At 33.9% G+C, this 19548-nt stretch overlaps 1 protein-coding gene across 1 annotated transcript in view; it reads right to left on the minus strand.

Annotated features, from left to right (window-relative positions):
- CNTN5 (contactin 5) overlaps window positions 1–19548 on the minus strand; it is a 534453-nt gene that overhangs the window by 297173 nt on the left and 217732 nt on the right. Inside the window, exons 8-10 of the mRNA XM_042959596.1 lie at window positions 14775–14956; window positions 7886–8022; window positions 5459–5588 (exon numbers count right to left, since the gene is read on the minus strand). Of these exons, the coding sequence (XP_042815530.1) occupies window positions 5459–5588; window positions 7886–8022; window positions 14775–14956 (449 nt within the window). The remainder of the gene's footprint in view (window positions 1–5458; window positions 5589–7885; window positions 8023–14774; window positions 14957–19548) is intronic.

Raw genomic sequence — 19548 nt, forward strand, 5'->3', positions numbered from 1 at the left:
CAGAGAATTGCTCAAATCAGATATAAAAAAATGAATCTGAACAAGAATTCAGAATAACAGTCATAAGACTCATAGCTGGGCTTAAAAAAAAGCATAGAAGACACCAGAGAAACTCTTGCTGCAGAGATCAGCAGAACTTGTCAGGATGAAGCAAAAATGCTATAACTGCGATGCACAATAAACTAGATACAGTGACAGCAAGGATGGAAGAAGCAGAGGAGAGAATAGGTGAAATAGAAGATAAAATTATGGAAAAAATGAAGCTGGAAAAAAAAGAGGGAAAGGAAATTACTAGATCATAAGGGGAGAAATAGAAAATTAAGTGATTCCATGAAACAAAACAATATCTGTATCATAGGAGCCCCAGAAAAAGAAGAGCCAGAAAAAGGGGCAGAAGGTTTATTTGAACACATTATAGCTGAGAACTTCCCTAATCTGGGGAAAGAAACAGGTATCCAAGTCCAAAAGGCATAGAGATTTCCCTTCAAAATCAACAAAAACAGGACACCATGACATATCATAGTGAAACTAGCAAAATAAATAAATAAATAAATAAAGAGAGAATTCTGAAAGCAGCTAGGGACAAAAGGTCTTTAACCTACAAGGGTAGACACATAAGGTTAGTAGCAGACCTCTCCACTTAAACTTGGCAGGCTAGAAAGGACTGGCAGGAATTATTCAATGTGCTGAATAGGAAAAATATGCAGCCAAGAATCCTTTATACAGCAAGGCTGTCATTCAGAATAGAAGGAGAGATAAAGACTTCCCCAAACAAACAAAAACTAAAGGAGTTTGTGATCACTAAACCAGCCCTGCAAGAGATCCTAAGGGGGACTCTGTGAATCGAAAGCAGCAAAGACTACAAAGAACAAGAAAACATCACAACAAATATAAAATCTACATATAAAAAATGTCACTAAATTAATATCTTTCAATAATCACTCTGAATGTGAATGGACTAAATGCCCCAATCAAAAGAAATAGGGTATCAGATCGTTAAAAACAAACAAACAGACAAAAAACAAAAACAAAAACAAAACAAAACAGATCCAATTACCAAGTATATGCTGCCTACAAGAGATGGATTTTAGACCTGAGGACACCTGAAGATTGAAAGTGAGGGGATGGAGAATCATCTATCATGCTAATGGACATCAAAAGAAAGCCAGAGTAGCCATACTTATATCAGAAAACTAGATTTTATTTTTTATTTTCTTACAATTTTTTAATGTTTATTTTTGATAGAGAGAGAGACAGAGCATGAGTGGGGGAGGGGGCAGAGAGAGAGGGAGACACAGATCCAAAACGGGCTCCAGGCTCTAAGCTGTCAGCACAGAGCCCGATGTAAGGCTTAAACTCATGAACCATGAGATCATGACTTGAGCTGATATCAGACGTTTAACTGACTGAGCCACCCAAGTGCCCCAAGACAAACTAGAGTTTAAAACAAAGATTGTAACAAGAGATGAAGAAGGGCATTATATCAGAATTAAGGGGTCTATCCAGCAAGAAGAACTAACATTGTAAATATTTATGCCCCCAATGTGATTCCCAAATATATAAATCGATTAATCACAAACATAAACAAAACTATTGATAATAATACCATAATTGTAGGTGACTTTAATACTTCACTTATAGCAATGGACAGATCATTTAGGCAGAAAATCAACAAGGAAACAATGGCTATGAATGACACATTGGACCAGATGGACTTAATAGATATATTTAGAACATTTCATCCTAAAGCAGCAGAATACACATTCTTCTCAAGTGTACATGGGACAGTCTCCAAAATACATCACATATTGAGTCACAAAGCATCTTTCAATAGGTAAAAAAAAGATTGAGATCATCCCATGCGTATTTTCAGATCACAATGCCAGGAAACTTTAAATCAACCACAAGAAAAAATTTTGAAAGCCCCCAAATACATGGAGGTTAAAGAACATCCTACTAAATAATGAATGAGCTAACCTGGAAATTAAAGAAGAAATTAAAAATTACATGGAAGCAAAGGAAAATGAAAACATGACAGGCCAAACCCTTTGGGATGCAAGCAAAGGCAGTCCTAAGAGGAAAAGACATTGCAGTTCAGGCCTATCTCAAGAAGCAAGAAAGATCCCAAGTAAACAACCTAACCTTACACCTAAGGGAGCTAGCAAATGAACAGCAAATAAAGCCTAAAGCCAGCAGAAGAAAGGAAATAACAAAGATTAGAGCAAAAATCAATGCTATCAAAACCAAAAATACAGTAGAACAGATCAATGAAATTAGGAGCTGTTTTTTTGAAAGAATAAATAAATTGATAAGCCCCTAGCCAGACTTCTCAAAAAGAGAGAGGACTCAAATAGATAAAATTACGAATGAAAGAGGAAGATCACAACTAATACCACAGAAATATAAACAATTATAAAATAATACTCTGAAAAATTGTATGCACTGGAAAATCTTTAAGAAATGGACAAATTCCTAGACACACACTACCAAAACTCAAACAGGAAGAAATAGAAAATTTGAACAGACCCATAACTAGCAAAGATATTGAATCAGTTATCAAACACCTCCCAACAAATAAGAGTCCTGAACCGGATAGCGTTCTATGGGAATTCTACCAGACATTTAAGCAGAGTTAATACCTATTCTCTCAAACCGTTTCAAGAAATAGAAATGGAAGGAAAGTTTCCAAACTCATTCTATGAAGCCAGCCTTATCTTGATTCCAAAACCAGACAAAGACCCCACTAAAAAGGAGAATTACAAACCAATATCCCTGATGAGGAAGGATGTAAAAATTGTCAAGATACTAGCAAATTGAGTTCAATAGTACATTAAAAGAATCATTCACTATGATCAAGTGGGATTTATTCCTGGATTGCATGCTGGTACAATATTAGCAAATCAATCAATATGATACACCACGTTAATAGAAGAAAAGTATAAGAACCATATGACCATGTCAATAGATGCATTCTTTCTTGATAAAAACGCTCAAGAAAGTTGGGATAGAAGGAACATGCCTTACCATCATAAAAGCCATATGTGAAAGCCCACAGCTAATATCATCCTTAATGAGGAAAAACAGCTTTCCCCCTAAGATCAGGAACACGGCAGGGATATACACTCTCACCACTCTTCTTCAACTTAGTGTTGGAAGTCCTAGCCTCAGCAGTCAGACAACAAAATGAAATAAAAGGCATCCAAATTGGCAAAGAAGAAGTGAAACTTTAGCTCTTTTCAGATGACATGATACTCTACATGGAAAACCTGAAAGACTCCACCAAAAAAACTGCTAGAGCTGATCTATGAATTCAGCAAAGTCATAGGATATAAAATCCATGTACAAAACTGGGTTGCATTCCTATACACCAATAGTGAAGCAACAGAAAGAGATATCAGGGAATCGATCCCATTTATAATTGCACCAAAAAACGTAAAATACCTAGGAATAAACCTAACCAAAGAGGTAAAAGATCTGTATGCTGGAAACTATAGAAAGCTTATTAAAGAAACTGAAGAAGACACAAAGAAATGGAAAACATTCCATACTCATGAATTGGAAAAACAAATATTGTTAAAATGTCAATACTACCCAAAGCAATCTATACATTCAATGCAATCCCTATCAAAATAACACCAGCATTCTTCACAGAGCTGGAATAAACAATCCTAAAATTTATATGGAACCAGAAAAGACCCTGAATAGCCAAAATAATGTTGAAAGAAAACCAAAGCTGGAGGCATCAGAATCTCAGACTTTAAGCTGTAGTACAAAGCGATGATCATCAAGACAGTATGGTATGGGGTGCCTGGGTGGCTCAGTTGGTTGAGCGTTTGACTTCGGCTCAGGTCATGGTCTCCTGGTTTGTGGGTTCAAGACCTGCATCAGGCTGTGTGCTGACAGCTCAGAGCCTGGGGCCTGCTTCAGATTCTGTGTCTCCCTCTCTCTCTGCCCCTCCCCTGCTTGCACTCTCTCTGTCTCGCTTAAAAATAAATAAACATTAAAATATTTTTTAAAAAGACAGTACAGTTGGGGCACAAAAACAGACACATAGATAATGGAATAGAATAGAGAACCCAGAAATGGACCCACAAATATATGGGCAACTAATGTTTGACAAAACAGGGAAGAGTATGTAATGTGAAAAAGACAGTCTCTTTAGCAAATGGTGCTTGGAGAACTAGACAGCAACATGCAGAAGAATGAAATTGGACCACTTTCTTACACCATACACAAAAGTAAATTCAAAATGGATGAAAAACCTAAATTGAGACAGGAAACCATCAAAATCCTAGCCTACTAGGCTAAATAATTTTGTATGCCTACTAGGAGTAGAACTTATAAGAGGTACTTTTGAAAATATGTCTAGTGAATGAGAAAAGGACACATTTGAGAATATTTCTATGTAAACAATTAAGGCTGAATTAGCTTCTTCATCCAGAAATATTGGAGTGTAAGCTGACATGAAAGTATGTTCATATTTGATTGGTTATACTGCAGGAGATGGAAATTTGGGCTCCTGTATCTACTCTAAGTGGGTTTATCACAATGTGGAGAAATTCTAAGTGCAAACATTCATAATTCAATAAGGTGATTTATAGAATGTTACATTTAGCTGATATGTAAGTGGTAAGTTTCCAGATTCCTGGGATCTTGGGTATTTCTGTTAATATTGTGCTATGGGAATTTTAGTGCAGAGCAAGAAAGTACACTTGGGCTCCTACCCACCTTGGGAGACAGTGAATTTTGATCACTCAAGTCACTTTCTTTGTATTACAAATATCCCAGAGCAAAGTTTAGGAAACTAGAGTGCAAAAAAGTAAAATCCATTCCTGTGGCCCAAACATGTTCGATTGAGTAGCCTGTTCCACTGGATGGAATCTTTCTTGTGGTACTTAAATAGTGAGGTGCTAGTGTCCTGGTTACACTACTATCAAGGGTGTAACCCTCTGAGACAGCTGGACTTAGTCTCAGAAAGGCTTTCCCTTTCAGGTAAGGCTAATAATGGTAGATACCCCATGATGAGAGGGTGCTGCCTTTCCCTTGGAATGTTGTCTTGCCTATTGGTAAGTAAGAGCTGTGTGGGTAAATATTAGCATTGCTATGGAAGCAGGGAGAGGCTGCTAGAAATCGGCATTATGATCCCCTGCCCTCAAGATATTATTTTATGAAAATTAACATATCTCTTACATGATTTTTATATACCATAAAAAAGATAGTGTGTAAACCTATTAAAACTAAAGTTGAAAAGACCTTATAAAAAAAGTGATGGGACAAACTGTACGCAATGTAAACTTGTCCTGCAAAAGCTTAAAAACATATATCAGGAAAACATATCATTTCTTTTAAAGTAATAAACTAGATTTTTACAATTATATCATAAAACTTCAGTATGATAAGAATTAAAGCATGAAAAGAAGCAACACATTTTTCCTATTTATTTACTTAGATTGCATACCTAGAATCTTCAGCTCAGCACTCGCAAAAATGGCTCCGTATTTATTTTCGGCCAAACACTGATACATTCCAGCATCTGATTGATTCACGTTGTGGATCATCAATACTCCATTAACCATCTCAATCCTATTCTGTAATAAAATAAAAATAAGTAGGTAAAGAAAATGAATAAATCATACAGATTTTGCAGTTACTCTCTTCTAGGCTGAGGGAAAGAAGCCTCCGATGAATGCAGCTGAACATTATTTGACAAGTTAATAACACAAATTTACTGTTCATTATTTTATGATAAAATGTCTTTTGTAAATTATAACTATTTCTTGGTCAAAAAAGATATCATAACAGTATTTTACTGTAGTTATTCTTAGGAATTTTAGTTTCAGTTTTGTTTTTATACTGAGCAGTTGCTTTTTTTTTTTTTTTTGATATACTAGATCAGCCTATAAAATATAATCAGCAGATAATGCTTTTGGTTGAACTAATTTTACATAAGAAGAAGGGGTTCACATGTGGAAAAAATTGTGACTGTAGACAAGTAAGATCAAAGTTAAAACCAGCCCAGGTCAAACGAAGAATCCTTTTGCTAGGATTAACTGTGTGGTTCACTTAAGTGTCTTAGAATCCTTTTGCTAAGATTAACTGTGTGGCTCAGTTAAGTGTCTGACTTTGGCTTAGGTCATGATATTGTGGTTTGTGGGCTGAAGCCCTGCATCGGGATCCATGCTGGCAGTGTGGAGACTGCTTAGGATTCTCTCTATCCCTCTCTCTGCCCTTCCCCTACTCACACTTTTTCTCTCTCTCAAAATAGATAAATAAACATAAAAATAAAAAAGAATCCCTTTGTTATATTAATGTGATCAGGAGTTTACCTTTTCTCACTTCCTGACAAACTAAAACAAATAAAAAAACTGCCCTGCAACTGGATTCTGTACAAAATTATTGACCAAAAAATATAAACTCATTATCAGATAAAATTTAATATAGAATTCAGAAAACTGAGCATGTGCAAATTGGGGTCAACTGAAGCCAAGAGCTCATTTCAAAAACAAATTTGAAATTTAAAATGCTGTTAAGGTATCCTGTCTACTTAATGCCAAACAAATAATTCTTTCAATTTTAGTGATCAGTGGTTTACCTATCAACAGAGATGCCAAGTAAGTTTACATAATTTTCAAAATAAACCCATTCACTTTGCAACAGTATTATCTGCCAGTGGAATTTAATTTACTGGGATGCTGAAAGAAAATATGACCAGCATAGTCTTATCTCAAGGTTTATCTGGTATCCCCAGGAAATTAGAGAGAAAGAGACAACGAATCAATGACTCAGGATTCTCACGCCCTGAGTTTTAATGGCTCTATAGTTATTTGTATTTCTGTATTCGTTTTCTGTAATTGTGTTTTGTTTTGGTCTAACTGGTTTTATAAGAGAAAGCTGGAGCTGGATGGGACTGTGGGGATGATATGATCCAATCTCTTGATTTCATAAAGGAGCGAACTGAAGCCCAAAGAGGTGAATGACAGACAAGAGACCTCTTGGTAGTGGTAGGACCTGGGCATAATCTGTGTTCGGAATTTCAACCTCATATACCACCCTTCCATTTTTGGCCATAAATAGTGAACTATTCTCCCCTTGCCCTCCTTTCTGCAAAGGCCATACAAGGGAGTTGGCTAAAATTATTACCATCATTTTAAAACTAAACAGTCATTGATTTATTTTCAAATCCAGTACATGTTTCAAAAATATGCAGAGTTACTAAAAAAAAAATTAGTTTTTTAAATCCTATTAAGTAGGATGTCACAGAACCTGTCCAAGATACAGAAAGCTAGGATTCTATAATAGTCTCGTCTCTCACCAGATACATGATCTTGGACAAGTCACTTTACTTCTGGGGCAAATTCCACCCTCTGCAAAGTGACACAACAAGCTAGATATCTAAAAGTCAGCTAGAGACAGCAATGAATCTATGATAATAATTGATATTTTCCCATGAATTTACAGGATCAAATAAAACTTTAACAACATGTTCCTCAAAAATTAATGAGGTAATTAAAAAGAAAATTTTAGGGGCGCCTGGGTGGCTCAGTCAGTTAAGCGTCTGACTTCAGCTCAGGTCATGATCTCGCGGTTCGTGAGTTTGATCCCCGCGTCAGGCTCTGTGCTGACAGCTTGGAGCCTGGCGCCTGTTTTGGATACTGTGTCTCCCTCTTTCTCTGACCCTCCCCCATTCGTGCTCTGTCTCTGTCTCAAAAATAAAAATAAACGTTAAAAAATTTATTTATAAATACATTTTATTTCTCACTTCACTACATTAGGAGGCATATATAAGAAATGACTTTCAATAAGACAAAAGGAGGATAGTTTGTCATATCCTGTGTGAAATCCTGTTAAAATTACACTGGAACAGATTAACAGTTACCAACAGTACCTGAGGCAAGAGGGACACTCCATTCTTCAGCCAACGGTATGTGGGTCGGGGTTTTCCAGTAGCCTTACATTCCCATCGGAGAGGGCTCCCACTGTCCAACTGAGTGTCATTCAGTTTTTCTACCCAGTGTGGATAAGCTGTAAGAGTTTAAGGATTAAAGAAGGATGACTTCATTTTTCAAACACTTTACCAAATTCAAAATTCATGTGGAAATATTACTTGCATTAATTTTTTTTTATCAATTCACATAATTGTAGGTATTCAGAAGAAGCACAACATTGCATTGCACACAGAACTCTATTTCCTGTGTAAAAAGATATAGCAGTGATAATATTTTGATAATTTAAAACACTTTTGTAAGCTAGGTCAAGTATATCTTATTGTTTTACCCAACTTACAGCAAGTGGCTACAGTCTCCCCAAGGTATCAGAACTTGTTTAATAGGAAATCAAGTACTTAGAGGCATCCTTTTTTTCCAGACATTGAGGCAGCGTTAGCGCAAGGTGATATAATACAAAAAGACCATTTATTGAATAATTGCTTTGCTTTTTTATTTTTGTTTTTTCTAAAATAAATTGAATTGCATAGGAAAATAATTTGTTAATTCAAATTTCTCTTGGTGTAAAATTTTTTTATATATTTATTAACATTCTTCAAAACTTTTTAAAATCCTTTTTCAAAATTACAACAGAGAAAAACTACTTTATCAAGAAGGAGATAATGTACTTGTTTACAACCTGTAAGACACAAAATAGTGTCTTTCCTCCATTGGATAATTTTTAAAATAAAACTACTTAAAACAAGTGACTCTTTGTCCACAAAAACACTGAAAAAACTGAAACAATAGCTATAAATATTGAACAATTATTTTTCTCTAGCAAATTTTTTGGCATTAACCTATAACATATTTTACTTTGTGACAGTGAGGACTTTGATCACTGATTCATTCACTTCATACTATTTAGTCCTTTCTTGGTCTTAGAAGTTATTAAGGATATAGGAGCATCTATGTCATTTCTTTTTTAGGAGTTTATATTGTGGTAGAGGAAGTCTAACGTCAATGCTATAGGATATGGTAGCACAAGAAAGGAAAGATGTACTAAAGGAAACTGCACTTGAATACTAGAATAGTGGGTCTAAAGGGACAATAGTGGGTCCAAAACCTAAGCAGTTTAAAAGGGAGGAAACAGAGTGAGAGAGAAAGAACTCTCATTTATTAATCGCTAGTCCTAGACACTGAGCTACATTATCAATTAATCCCCGTTACATTTATCCTGAAAACAAACATTTAATTTTATGAATCAGGAAACTTTGGCTCAGAGAGGTTAAAAAAAAATTTACCCAAGGTCACACAATTAATAAGGCATAGAAACCACATTCAAAGTCAGATATTTCTGACTCCAGGCAGCATACAATTATTTCATTCTACTCTGGCAGATTAAAAAATGAATTGGAAGCATTTATTGCATTCCTAGTGTGTTTTGCCTTCTCCTGATCTCTGAATGGGAATTTTGTTTTCAATAGCTCATTGGTCTTCTAGATAATGACTGTAAGGAGCCTTACTTTGGCATATTCAGAATTTGTAGGCCTTTGAACACATTCTGTGATCCAACATCAACATCCGATTCAATATCATCAGCCTAGGAGCTATCAAGGAAAAATCTTGCCATGGTGAGCTTCAAATATTAGCTTTCATGACTTTCATGCCTGTCTTTTAAAATGAGTCCCTTTTTAGTTATCTCTCATGCTGCTAAAAATGCTGATAGGAATGGTAAGATACAAAAGTAACATTAAACTCTACTTTCTCATTGGGGCTTTCTGTAAACTTTACTACCCTGCTTTGCCAGTCTACTTCATACTATTCATGATCCTTGTAATCCAAGCACACAGGTTTACTGTCTCCCAAGAACACCCTGCATCTTCTTCAAATTGTTAAATCCACCTGGAATGTTCTACTTTTCTTCTTTGTCTCTTTTAATTCTAATAATAATTCAAGTTTGAGTCTAAATCATATAAGGTTTCCTTTTTTTAATTTTATTTTTAATTTTTTTTTTAAATTTACATCCAAATTAGTTAGCATATAGTGCAACAATGATATCAGGAGTAGATTCCTTAGTGCACCTTACCCATTTAGCCCACCCCCCTCCATACAACCCCTCTAGTAACCCTCAATTTGTTCTCCATATTTATGAATCTCTTCTGTTTTGTCCCCCCCGTTTTTATATTATTTTTGTTTCCCTTCACTTATGTTCATCTGTTTTGTCTCTTAAAGTCCTCATATGAGTGAAGTCATATGATTTTTGTCTTTCTCTGACTGACTAATTTCACTTAGCATAATACCCTCCAGTTCCATCCATGTAGTTGCAAATGGCAAGATTTCATTCTTTTTGATTGCCGCGTAATACTCTGTGGTTATGTATATATACCATATATATATATGTATACCATATGTATACCATATATACCATATGTATGTGTGTGTGTGTATATATGTATATATATATATATATATATATGGTGTGTGTATATATATATACATATATATATGTATATATATATACACACACCATATGTATGTGTGTGTGTATATATATATGTATATATATATACACACACACCATATATATATGTTATATATATATATACACACACACACATACACCATATATATATGTTATACACACACACACATATACACACACACACACACACCATATATAACATATATGTATGGTGTGTGTGTGTGTATATATATATATATCACATCTTGTTTATCTATTCAGCTGAACAGAATGCTTGATAGGAAAAACAAGAAAACAAAACAAAGCAAATCTTTGTCTTGGAAAAGCTTAATAATCAAATTGTAGACATTGGAAGGCATTAAAATTTGTGAGGGCACTCTCCAGAGATCTTTTAAAAATAAGGAAATCTATAATACTACACTACAATGAAAATAAAATTCTATTTCTTATTGGATATTTGGGGAAATTATTAGTTGTGGGGCACATGATACATATTTAAACTCATAGATCACATATCTTTATATAATATTTTTCTCTACACAAAGTACCTCCTGTTGAGATCTCCTTGCATATAAAACTGCTTAAAATTGTTTTAATTTCCTTCTTTCCTTCCTCTTTTCCTCCTATCCTCCTTACTTCTTTCTTCTTTTTGTTTTTTCATTGTTTCTTTTCATCTTAATTGAGAACTTTAACAAATAGGGTTCAATTTATGTTGGAAATATAAAGACTAAAAATTTCTGTGACTAGTAAATTTGTGTGACTAGTCTTTGATTAATCATCAGAAGTTAAAAGACATAGAAATAATCAAAGAAATTATTTCCCCTATAAAACTACCATATGTTATAAAAAGACATATTTAATAGAATACATATGTAGTTTTTTTCTAAGTTTCAATTGTTATTTTTTTCAATTTATTCAATTATGTTTTTTTGTAGTTTAATTTTTTTTCAATTTCATGAATATTGTTATTCGAATGTATTGGTTAAATAACACCTGTAAGTTTACCTTTATTTTTATTATTTTAGTACCATGGACTTTTTGTTGTGTTATTTGTTGCATTATGTTTACAATATAGATCTTTTTTTAAAATTATTATTATTTTTTTTTGAGAGAACGGGAGAGAGCATTGAGGAGGGACAGAGAGAGAGAGAGGGAGAGACAGAATCCCAAGCAGACTTCACACTGTCAGTGCAGAACCTGACATGGGGCTCGATGTCACACACTGCGAGATTATGACCTGAGCTGAAATCAAGAGTCGGAGGCTTAACCAACTGAGTCACCCAAATACCCCTACAGAGTCTTAATTATAAATACCGTGTGGCTTAAATTTATGCCTACCACCTATGTTGGCACTAATTTTGTAATGATTTGACCAACAACAACAACAACAACAACAAAAAAAGAGACTAGAAAGGTTGTCTTAAAACCTTGGCTCTCATCCATTGAGCTAAACAACTAACTGAACATGTAAACATTCCCATAATTACACTTTCACGAAGACAGTGAGAACACAGGAAAAACTATATGTTTTCAGTACTCAGTGAATATTGACCATTTAGGTTAAAGTGTCAGCCTCTACTTTTTTCATTGGGTGAAGATCAGGTTACAGAACTTCCAACAAAAATCCATTCTCCTAAAAGGAGAACATTCCAAATACAAATCATGGATACAGTGAAATATTCATGCATCATGTTATTCTGTATCAACTGTCAGGAGGAAATGCTAGCCAAGATCCTTAAATTCTACAGAGTTTCAGGGGTGAGGAGAAAAGCCCTCATGTCAAAGGCAACAGATTTAAAAGTACAAATTGGGTGACTATGTAATAACCAAGACAGTCTGGAAGTGAAATAGAGCTTTTTGTTATTGTCCCAGTGCTACAGACATAAACTGGGACTATTTGGGCAAAATCAGGAGCAGCGTAGAAAAACTACCCTAAAAATGGGCTACAGTGAAAGGCCAAATTCTTCCAAGATACCTTCCCAAACTGTCAGATGTTATATACCAGAGTAGCCAGCTAGCCCAGTTTCTTTTTCTAGTCAATAATCTTAATTATTCTCTATTCAAAATGATGCATTTTTTGGGAAGGTCTGTCCTTACCTGGCTGGCCTGCATTGTACATCTAATTGTGCATGACAAGGAGAGTTTACAGTTTGTTTCTTAGTAGTACAGTCTCTTACCAGAAGGTAAACCAGTAAAATTGAGTGAAATCAATTTTCTTTCTTTTTCTTGGAAATAATCATTACTACTATGAATCAAGTACCTGGAATGGAGAGAGGTACAATGGAGTAGTGCCATGTGGGAGGTTCTGTCCTGTACTGTAAATCTAATTATAACTTAGGTGTGAGCCAATTTTCACCACCCAGAAAGATTTGGAAATTTTCCCAAATTGTCTTAAGAGTAACAGTCTCTCCTTGCATTTCTTTGTGTGATTTTGAGTGACAATGCTCTGGTTGAACACTTGTCTTTCAGTATCAGATTTTTATTTGTAGAGAGAAACTGGTATAACTTCACACTTTGGAGTATAAACCAACATAATGTATTTGAATGTTAATTATTGTTCATTGGGGTACAGAAGCAAGAATTTTTACCCCTATGGCTACACAGTTGACTTAATGATGTAGTAAGAAATTGTGAACAGTTTGTTTTGTGAGTTTCATCAAACTATAATACCCATGGCCTAAATAAACCAGTGCTAGTGCTTCAATCTTACAAACTTCTAAATGGCTCTATGTTTTTCTTCAGGATGCTTCCCCCTGTTTAGCCTTTAAAGAAAGTCTTAAAGATATCCTTTGGAAAGCTTTCTCTGATTCATCCCAGTAGATGCAGTAGAATCTGCTCCCACAATCCTTTGCACATGCCTTTATCACTGCAGACAACATGCTCTGTTCTAATGTGGGGTTTGCATTTCATCTAATCTGGTGGACCACGAATTCCTTCAAAGTTCTACTGCTAGTATGTAGAGCAATAATAGGCTTTTAATAAAAATTCATTGAATACATGAATGAATGAAATATTAATGGTAGAGTAATAAGGTTGGACTACTGAATTCCTAAAGGAGTTATTAGAGATCAAGAAAGAAAAACCAGTTTAAATTCAGATATTAATGTTTCAAACTGTTCTTTAAGAGTTCGTTTGCAGGGCATTAAGCTTTTTAGGTGAATGGATCTTGAGATACAGTGACAGTTGTAGTTGTTTGGTGGGTTCAGCCAAATAGGCAATTTGGATAGTTTTATATTGAAAGCATTTGAATTTTCTTATATCAATGTTCTAGATTATAGTGTTCCTCTTTGTGTGTATGTGTGTGTGTGTGTGTGTGTGTGTGTGTCTTCATATAGGAAATAAGAATACTATCAATTACCCATTATGTTTAATGTACATTATAAAAGCAAATATGAAAAGTAGATACAACTTATGATCCTCGGAAGTAAAGATGAAATTGTAGATATTTTTTGAAGTAGATTTTCCCAGTTCTTATACACAACCTGGTTGGTTCTTTGGCATTTTTGGATATATAAATGTTTCTATGTTGTAGAGGCTATTTATCATACAGATATATTAATATAGGCCAGGGGTCAGAAAAGTTTTTCTGTAAAGGACCAGATAGTAGATATTTTAGGCTTTGCAAATCAGCTACTTAATTCTGTCTCAACTGCCTCATTCTGCCATAGCAGTGTAAAAGCTGACATAGACAATATGTAAACAAATGGGTGTGGTTGTGTTCCAGTAAAATTTTCTTTTCTTTCTTTTAAAAATTTTTAATGTTGATTCATTTTTTTTGAGAGAGAGAGACAGAGTGTGAGTCGGGGAGGGACAGAGAGAGAGGGTGACACAGAATCTGAAGCAAGCTCCAGGCTCTAAGTTGTAAGCACAGAGCCTGATGCAGGGCTCAAACTCATGAACCATGAGATCATGACCTGGCCAAAGTCGGACGCTTAACCGACTGAGCCACCCAGGCGCCCCTAAAATTTTATTTTCAAAAAAGTGACATCTGGGGAGGATTTGGTGCATGGGCAATAGATTGAAATTCCTGACTCAGGCCAATGGCAAGAATAAATTAATAAAAGTTACAAGATTTTTAACTTATCAGAGAATGGCTTTGGTGCAAGGAAAACATCTCATTTTTAAGTATAGCCACTCTCTATTCTATACAAAGAACCTGCTATTTCCCCATTCATTTTTAATTTAAACCACTTCTGTGTATAGCATAATTTTACATGATGTTTTACCATGCAGAAATAGTATGATTATAAATTATTACTTGGTTTTTATGTACTACCTAACAAACAATATGTCATTCAAATTAATTTGCATTTTCAATTTGACCCTTGGGAATGACTGGAGCATCATGCTTTGCTGAGAACACTTACTGTATACTTGTAATTGTCCACGGAAGGAGTTTTTTCCACGTGAATTTTCAGCTCTGCACTCATATAGGCCTGCATCATCCAGCTGCACGTTGGGTATTTCCAGCACTGCCTGAGATTTCCGCAGACGTGCCTTACTAGGAATATAACCATTAACCTTCATCCATGTGATTGTTGGAACTGGGCTACAATAAAGAGCAAAAATACTGTTAATACACTTTCCATTATTAGGAACATAGATTCTATTATCTGGTAATTTAAGCACTTAATCGGCTGAGTGCAATAAAGTGTAATCACAATTAAAGACCACGTGCTGGTTGATATACTTCACTTTCCATGTGTATTGTCTGGTAAATAGTTAAATTCAAGGAAGATAGTTTCCTTTCTTTCATATTACAAGAAGGCAATTCAGAGACAATATTTTATACATTTTAAAACATTATGCTTTATTTAAAAAAACATTTTAAGATTGTTTGAATGGCAAAGGTAATTTATGAAATTACAAAAGTAATGTGTGATTATTCCAATATGTTGAACAAATGACTCATGAACTAAATGAACTAAGAACTCTTTTTGCTCCAACCTCTGCAAGTATCTTCTTTTTCAGTGACAAATGCAATTTGTTTGTTATCTCCTACCTTGTCTTAATGATGCATATATATATATATATATATATACACACATATGATTTATTTTTGTTTTGTTTAAAAAATTGTAAGTCATACACTTGATATTTACTAAAAAAATTAAAATCAAGATCAACTCCTGACTAACTCTATTTGATGGCTATATACTATTCCATTATATAAACATATCAGAATTCAATCAACCAGCCCCTATATTTAGACATTAAGTGTAGTCCCAGTTTCTCTCCTTTCCTTTTTATTTTTTCCCACTAAGAAACAATATTGCTACAAGAAACTTTGCACATATATCATATACTATAGCTTTTATTTTCTACAGCAGACATTCACAAAAGTGAAATTGATGGATCAAACGGCACCCACATTTTTCATTTTAATAAGTACTACCAGATTGTTTTTCAATAATATAGTAGCAGTTTCCATATCTATCAGTAATATATGAGGCTGTTACCCCATATCTTTGCAACCATTTTATGTGATCAATCTGTTTAATTTTTGTCAGTATTGAGAGGTAAAAAATGATGTTTTGTTGCTACTTTAATTAATATTTCTCTGAACTCAAATAAGATTGAAACTTTTTTATATTTTTATTGGCTATTTGCATCTACTTTTCTTTGAATTGTTTGCTTATGTTATTTTTCTATTTTTTCTTTCATTTTTCCATTTGCCTATTTGCATTTTTAAAATTTATTTCTTAGAGTTCTTTGTGTATTAGAGCCACTAAGACTTTGTTTCTCAGAAAAATTCTCCCTCAGGTATTATTAGTTTATGGTGGCTTCTACAATACACTTTTATATACAGTTTTAGAAGAAACAAACATATGTATAGTTTCCTTCACAACCTCTAAATTTTTGTTTGTTTAAAAAATTATATGTACACCTAAGTTTATGTCCATATTTTATGCATTGTTACTGCCAGTATTTTGTGTTTTGGTTTTTTTTGTTTTTATTTTGAACAGTTTGATCTTTAATCCACCTGGAATATATTCATGTTTTTGGTGTGAGATAGGGAATTATTGCAGCATCATTACAGTAAAACTCCTTTCCCCACAATATTTGGTATATTAAGTTTGTCATATAATTGGTTCTCACATACTTGAATTTGTTTCAGGCTTCTCAGTTCTGTTCCACTGATTTATTTATTACTATCTATATTTAATGCACTTTATGGTTTGGACCCAGTCTACTTTCTCAGTTTGATTTCTCACTATTTCCTTCCATATCTCATGACCCAGAAACATATCTCTGTGTGTTTCCAATTATATCTGTTAAAATCCTACTAATCCTCTGAGGCCCATCCTAAATTCCTCCTCTTCAGTAAAGTCTTTACCAAAGTCTGCAGGGATTTTTTTTTTCTGTTAAATAACAAAGTGCTTTGTGTATCTCCTATAACTCACATCTCTTATAACCTTCTACCACAGATTGTAATTGCTAATTATTAGTTTTTTACACTAATTTTTCTTATAGTGGAGATAGCAATGTTGACTAATATAAACAATGCTATGTATTTTGAACACCTTTTTGACTTGTTCCTTAGGGATAAGCGTAGTATTGAAATTTCTGGATTAGAGTTTGACAATTTTTCTTATTTATTTAGGTAGGTACATATATCCAACATCCAGGAGGAATGAACCTTGCATTTTAGAATAATCTTTACATTGGCATGGCATATCATTCTTTTAATATGTATGAGAATTAATTTGTGATTTTTTAAATGAGGATTTTTACATCTATATTCAAAGGTGAGAGTATCTTCAGCTTATTAGGTTTATTCGTTTGTGTGTGAGCTTACTTTTTAATGGTTGGTTTGTTTACAAGCTAGTTTTGACAGATTTGGTATCATAGTGATGGACGATAGCTTAGTGAACATGCCAGAATATCCCCCTCTCTCTGATAGCTTAAATAGTAGGGAAATTATATGTTCCTTAGGATACTGATAGCATTTTCAAAAAAAGTTACCTGGGTCGGCCATGATTAGTGGAGTTAGTTTTTTTTACAATGATTGCAGTTTCTTCTAGGTTTTCTTTAATTGTGTTGGGTTCTACTTATGTCAACTTTGGCAATTCAGGTTTCCCTAGAAAATCAAGTACTCCATCCATAATTTCAACATTTTAGCAATAAGCTGTATAAATAGTGATTTAAAATTATTTAAAAATTCCTCAGTAATGAGTGGTTGCACATTGTAGTAGTAGTTAAATGTGGGATCCATTGCTAGACTTCCTGGGGATAAAAAAGCTCTGGAACTAGAAGTTATTTAACATCTTATTCCTTCAGTTGCCTCAAATGTAAAATATGGTGGAAATAATACAATCTATTTCAGAGAGTAGTTGTGTACATTAATTATTTAAAGAGCTTAGCACTGAGCAAGCGAACAAAAAAAATATTTGCAATAATATGGCAAGGATGTTTGTATTTACTTTATAATTTTAGTAGTATATGCTGTCATCCCCTGCTCCCAACTTGTTTAGCTTTGCATGTTGGTTAAGAGCATGGAATTCAGGGAATACAATTTAGGTTAAAATACAGTTTGAACACAAAGATGCTATGTGATCTTAGGAAAGTTATCTAAGTTAATAAATCTAATTTCTTCATCTGTAAAATGGAGATATTTGCTCCTTAAATGGAAATATATGTATTTTTAATTTATTAATGTTTATTTATTTTTGAGAGAGACAGAGACTGAATGTGAGTGGGTTGGGGCAGAGAGAGAGGGAGACACAGAATCTGAAGAAGGCTCCAGGCTCTGAGCTGTCAGCACAGAGCCCAAAGCGGGGCTCGAACTCAGGAGCTGCAAGATCATGACCTAAGCCGAAGTCAGAAGCTCAACCGACTGAACCACCCAGGCGCCCCAAGAATGGAAATATTTTGAGGGCAATGGCATTATCACTCTTGTTCATCAATATGTTCACAGTGTTTCATAAAGTGCTAAGCACATAATTAGTATTTAATAAATTTATGAAATAATGATTCTCATATTATTTTGAGCTTTAAGTGAGCTATGTTTTTGTAAATTACTTAGCAAAATACATTTCAAATAGTGAGTACCCAATAAATATTAGATGTATTGATTTTTAAATGATTAGCTTTGTCAGAGTTTGTCTATTTTATTGGTCTTTAAAATAAGAATTTTGAGTTTTTACTTTTTTATTTTAATTCAGGAGTTTCCATTTTTTTATTTATTTATTCCTCTTTCTTGATCAGTACATTTATATTGTACTTCTAGCTTTTTGAGCTGAATGATCAATATAGTTATTATTTATGGTTAATAATAAAATCATTTAAGGCTGTCTTTTCCTCTGATATCAGACATAGCCACAAGCCATATGTTTTGATAGGTAGAGAGAGTGACTTGTACAGTTTCTGCTTTTTAGAATTTGTTGAGTCAATCTTTATAGCTAAACATAGGATGAATTATTGTGAAAGTTGCATGTCTATAAAAAGGTATATTTTATTTATAATAGAAGTTTAAAATAGCTTTTAGGTATTTTTTAACACTAAATGTGTAAACAAATAAAATAAAGTGTACACAAATAAATACATAAAGTGTAAAACACTAAAAATATTATTTTAGTGTTTTCCAAATGTTTAAAGAAAGTTGACTTATGTCAAAATAAATCTTCTGTGAAACTTTGTAATGATAAAATAAGAAACCATGTAATTAAAAAGAAGGAGCGAATAGAGTTAAAATGTCTTAAAGTTCTTTTACTTTGGGGAAGATGGTTAAGATATGAACTCCAGACTTTAGGAATGCATGGTAAAATTAATAGGGTAACTATTAAAAACAGTATAATTTTCCAAACAAATGTAACATATAGCAAAAAGCAGGAAGCTCAACCCTTCCCAGAATCCATTCTTTTTTTCTCCTGGGTACGTGTTTGCTTTTTTTTCTATGCAAATAGGTATGACCATGATACTGATTTCTGACCATGAAATGTAGTGGAATTATTCCCCAACAAGTCTCTACTCAGTCTTTCCCTGTTGACTAAGTGGATCTTAATGCCCAGGGCAATTTTGGAAGTCAATGGTTGAAATAGCAGAGATTAGGTCTTTAAATGACTGTGTGGAGGAAAGTGTCAAACTACTATTTCACCAGTGCCAATCAAAAATTCTCTTTGGATACTATGTGAATGATAT

Source organism: Panthera tigris, chromosome D1, assembly GCF_018350195.1.
Source record: "Panthera tigris isolate Pti1 chromosome D1, P.tigris_Pti1_mat1.1, whole genome shotgun sequence".
Taxonomy (NCBI): Eukaryota; Metazoa; Chordata; class Mammalia; order Carnivora; family Felidae; genus Panthera; species Panthera tigris.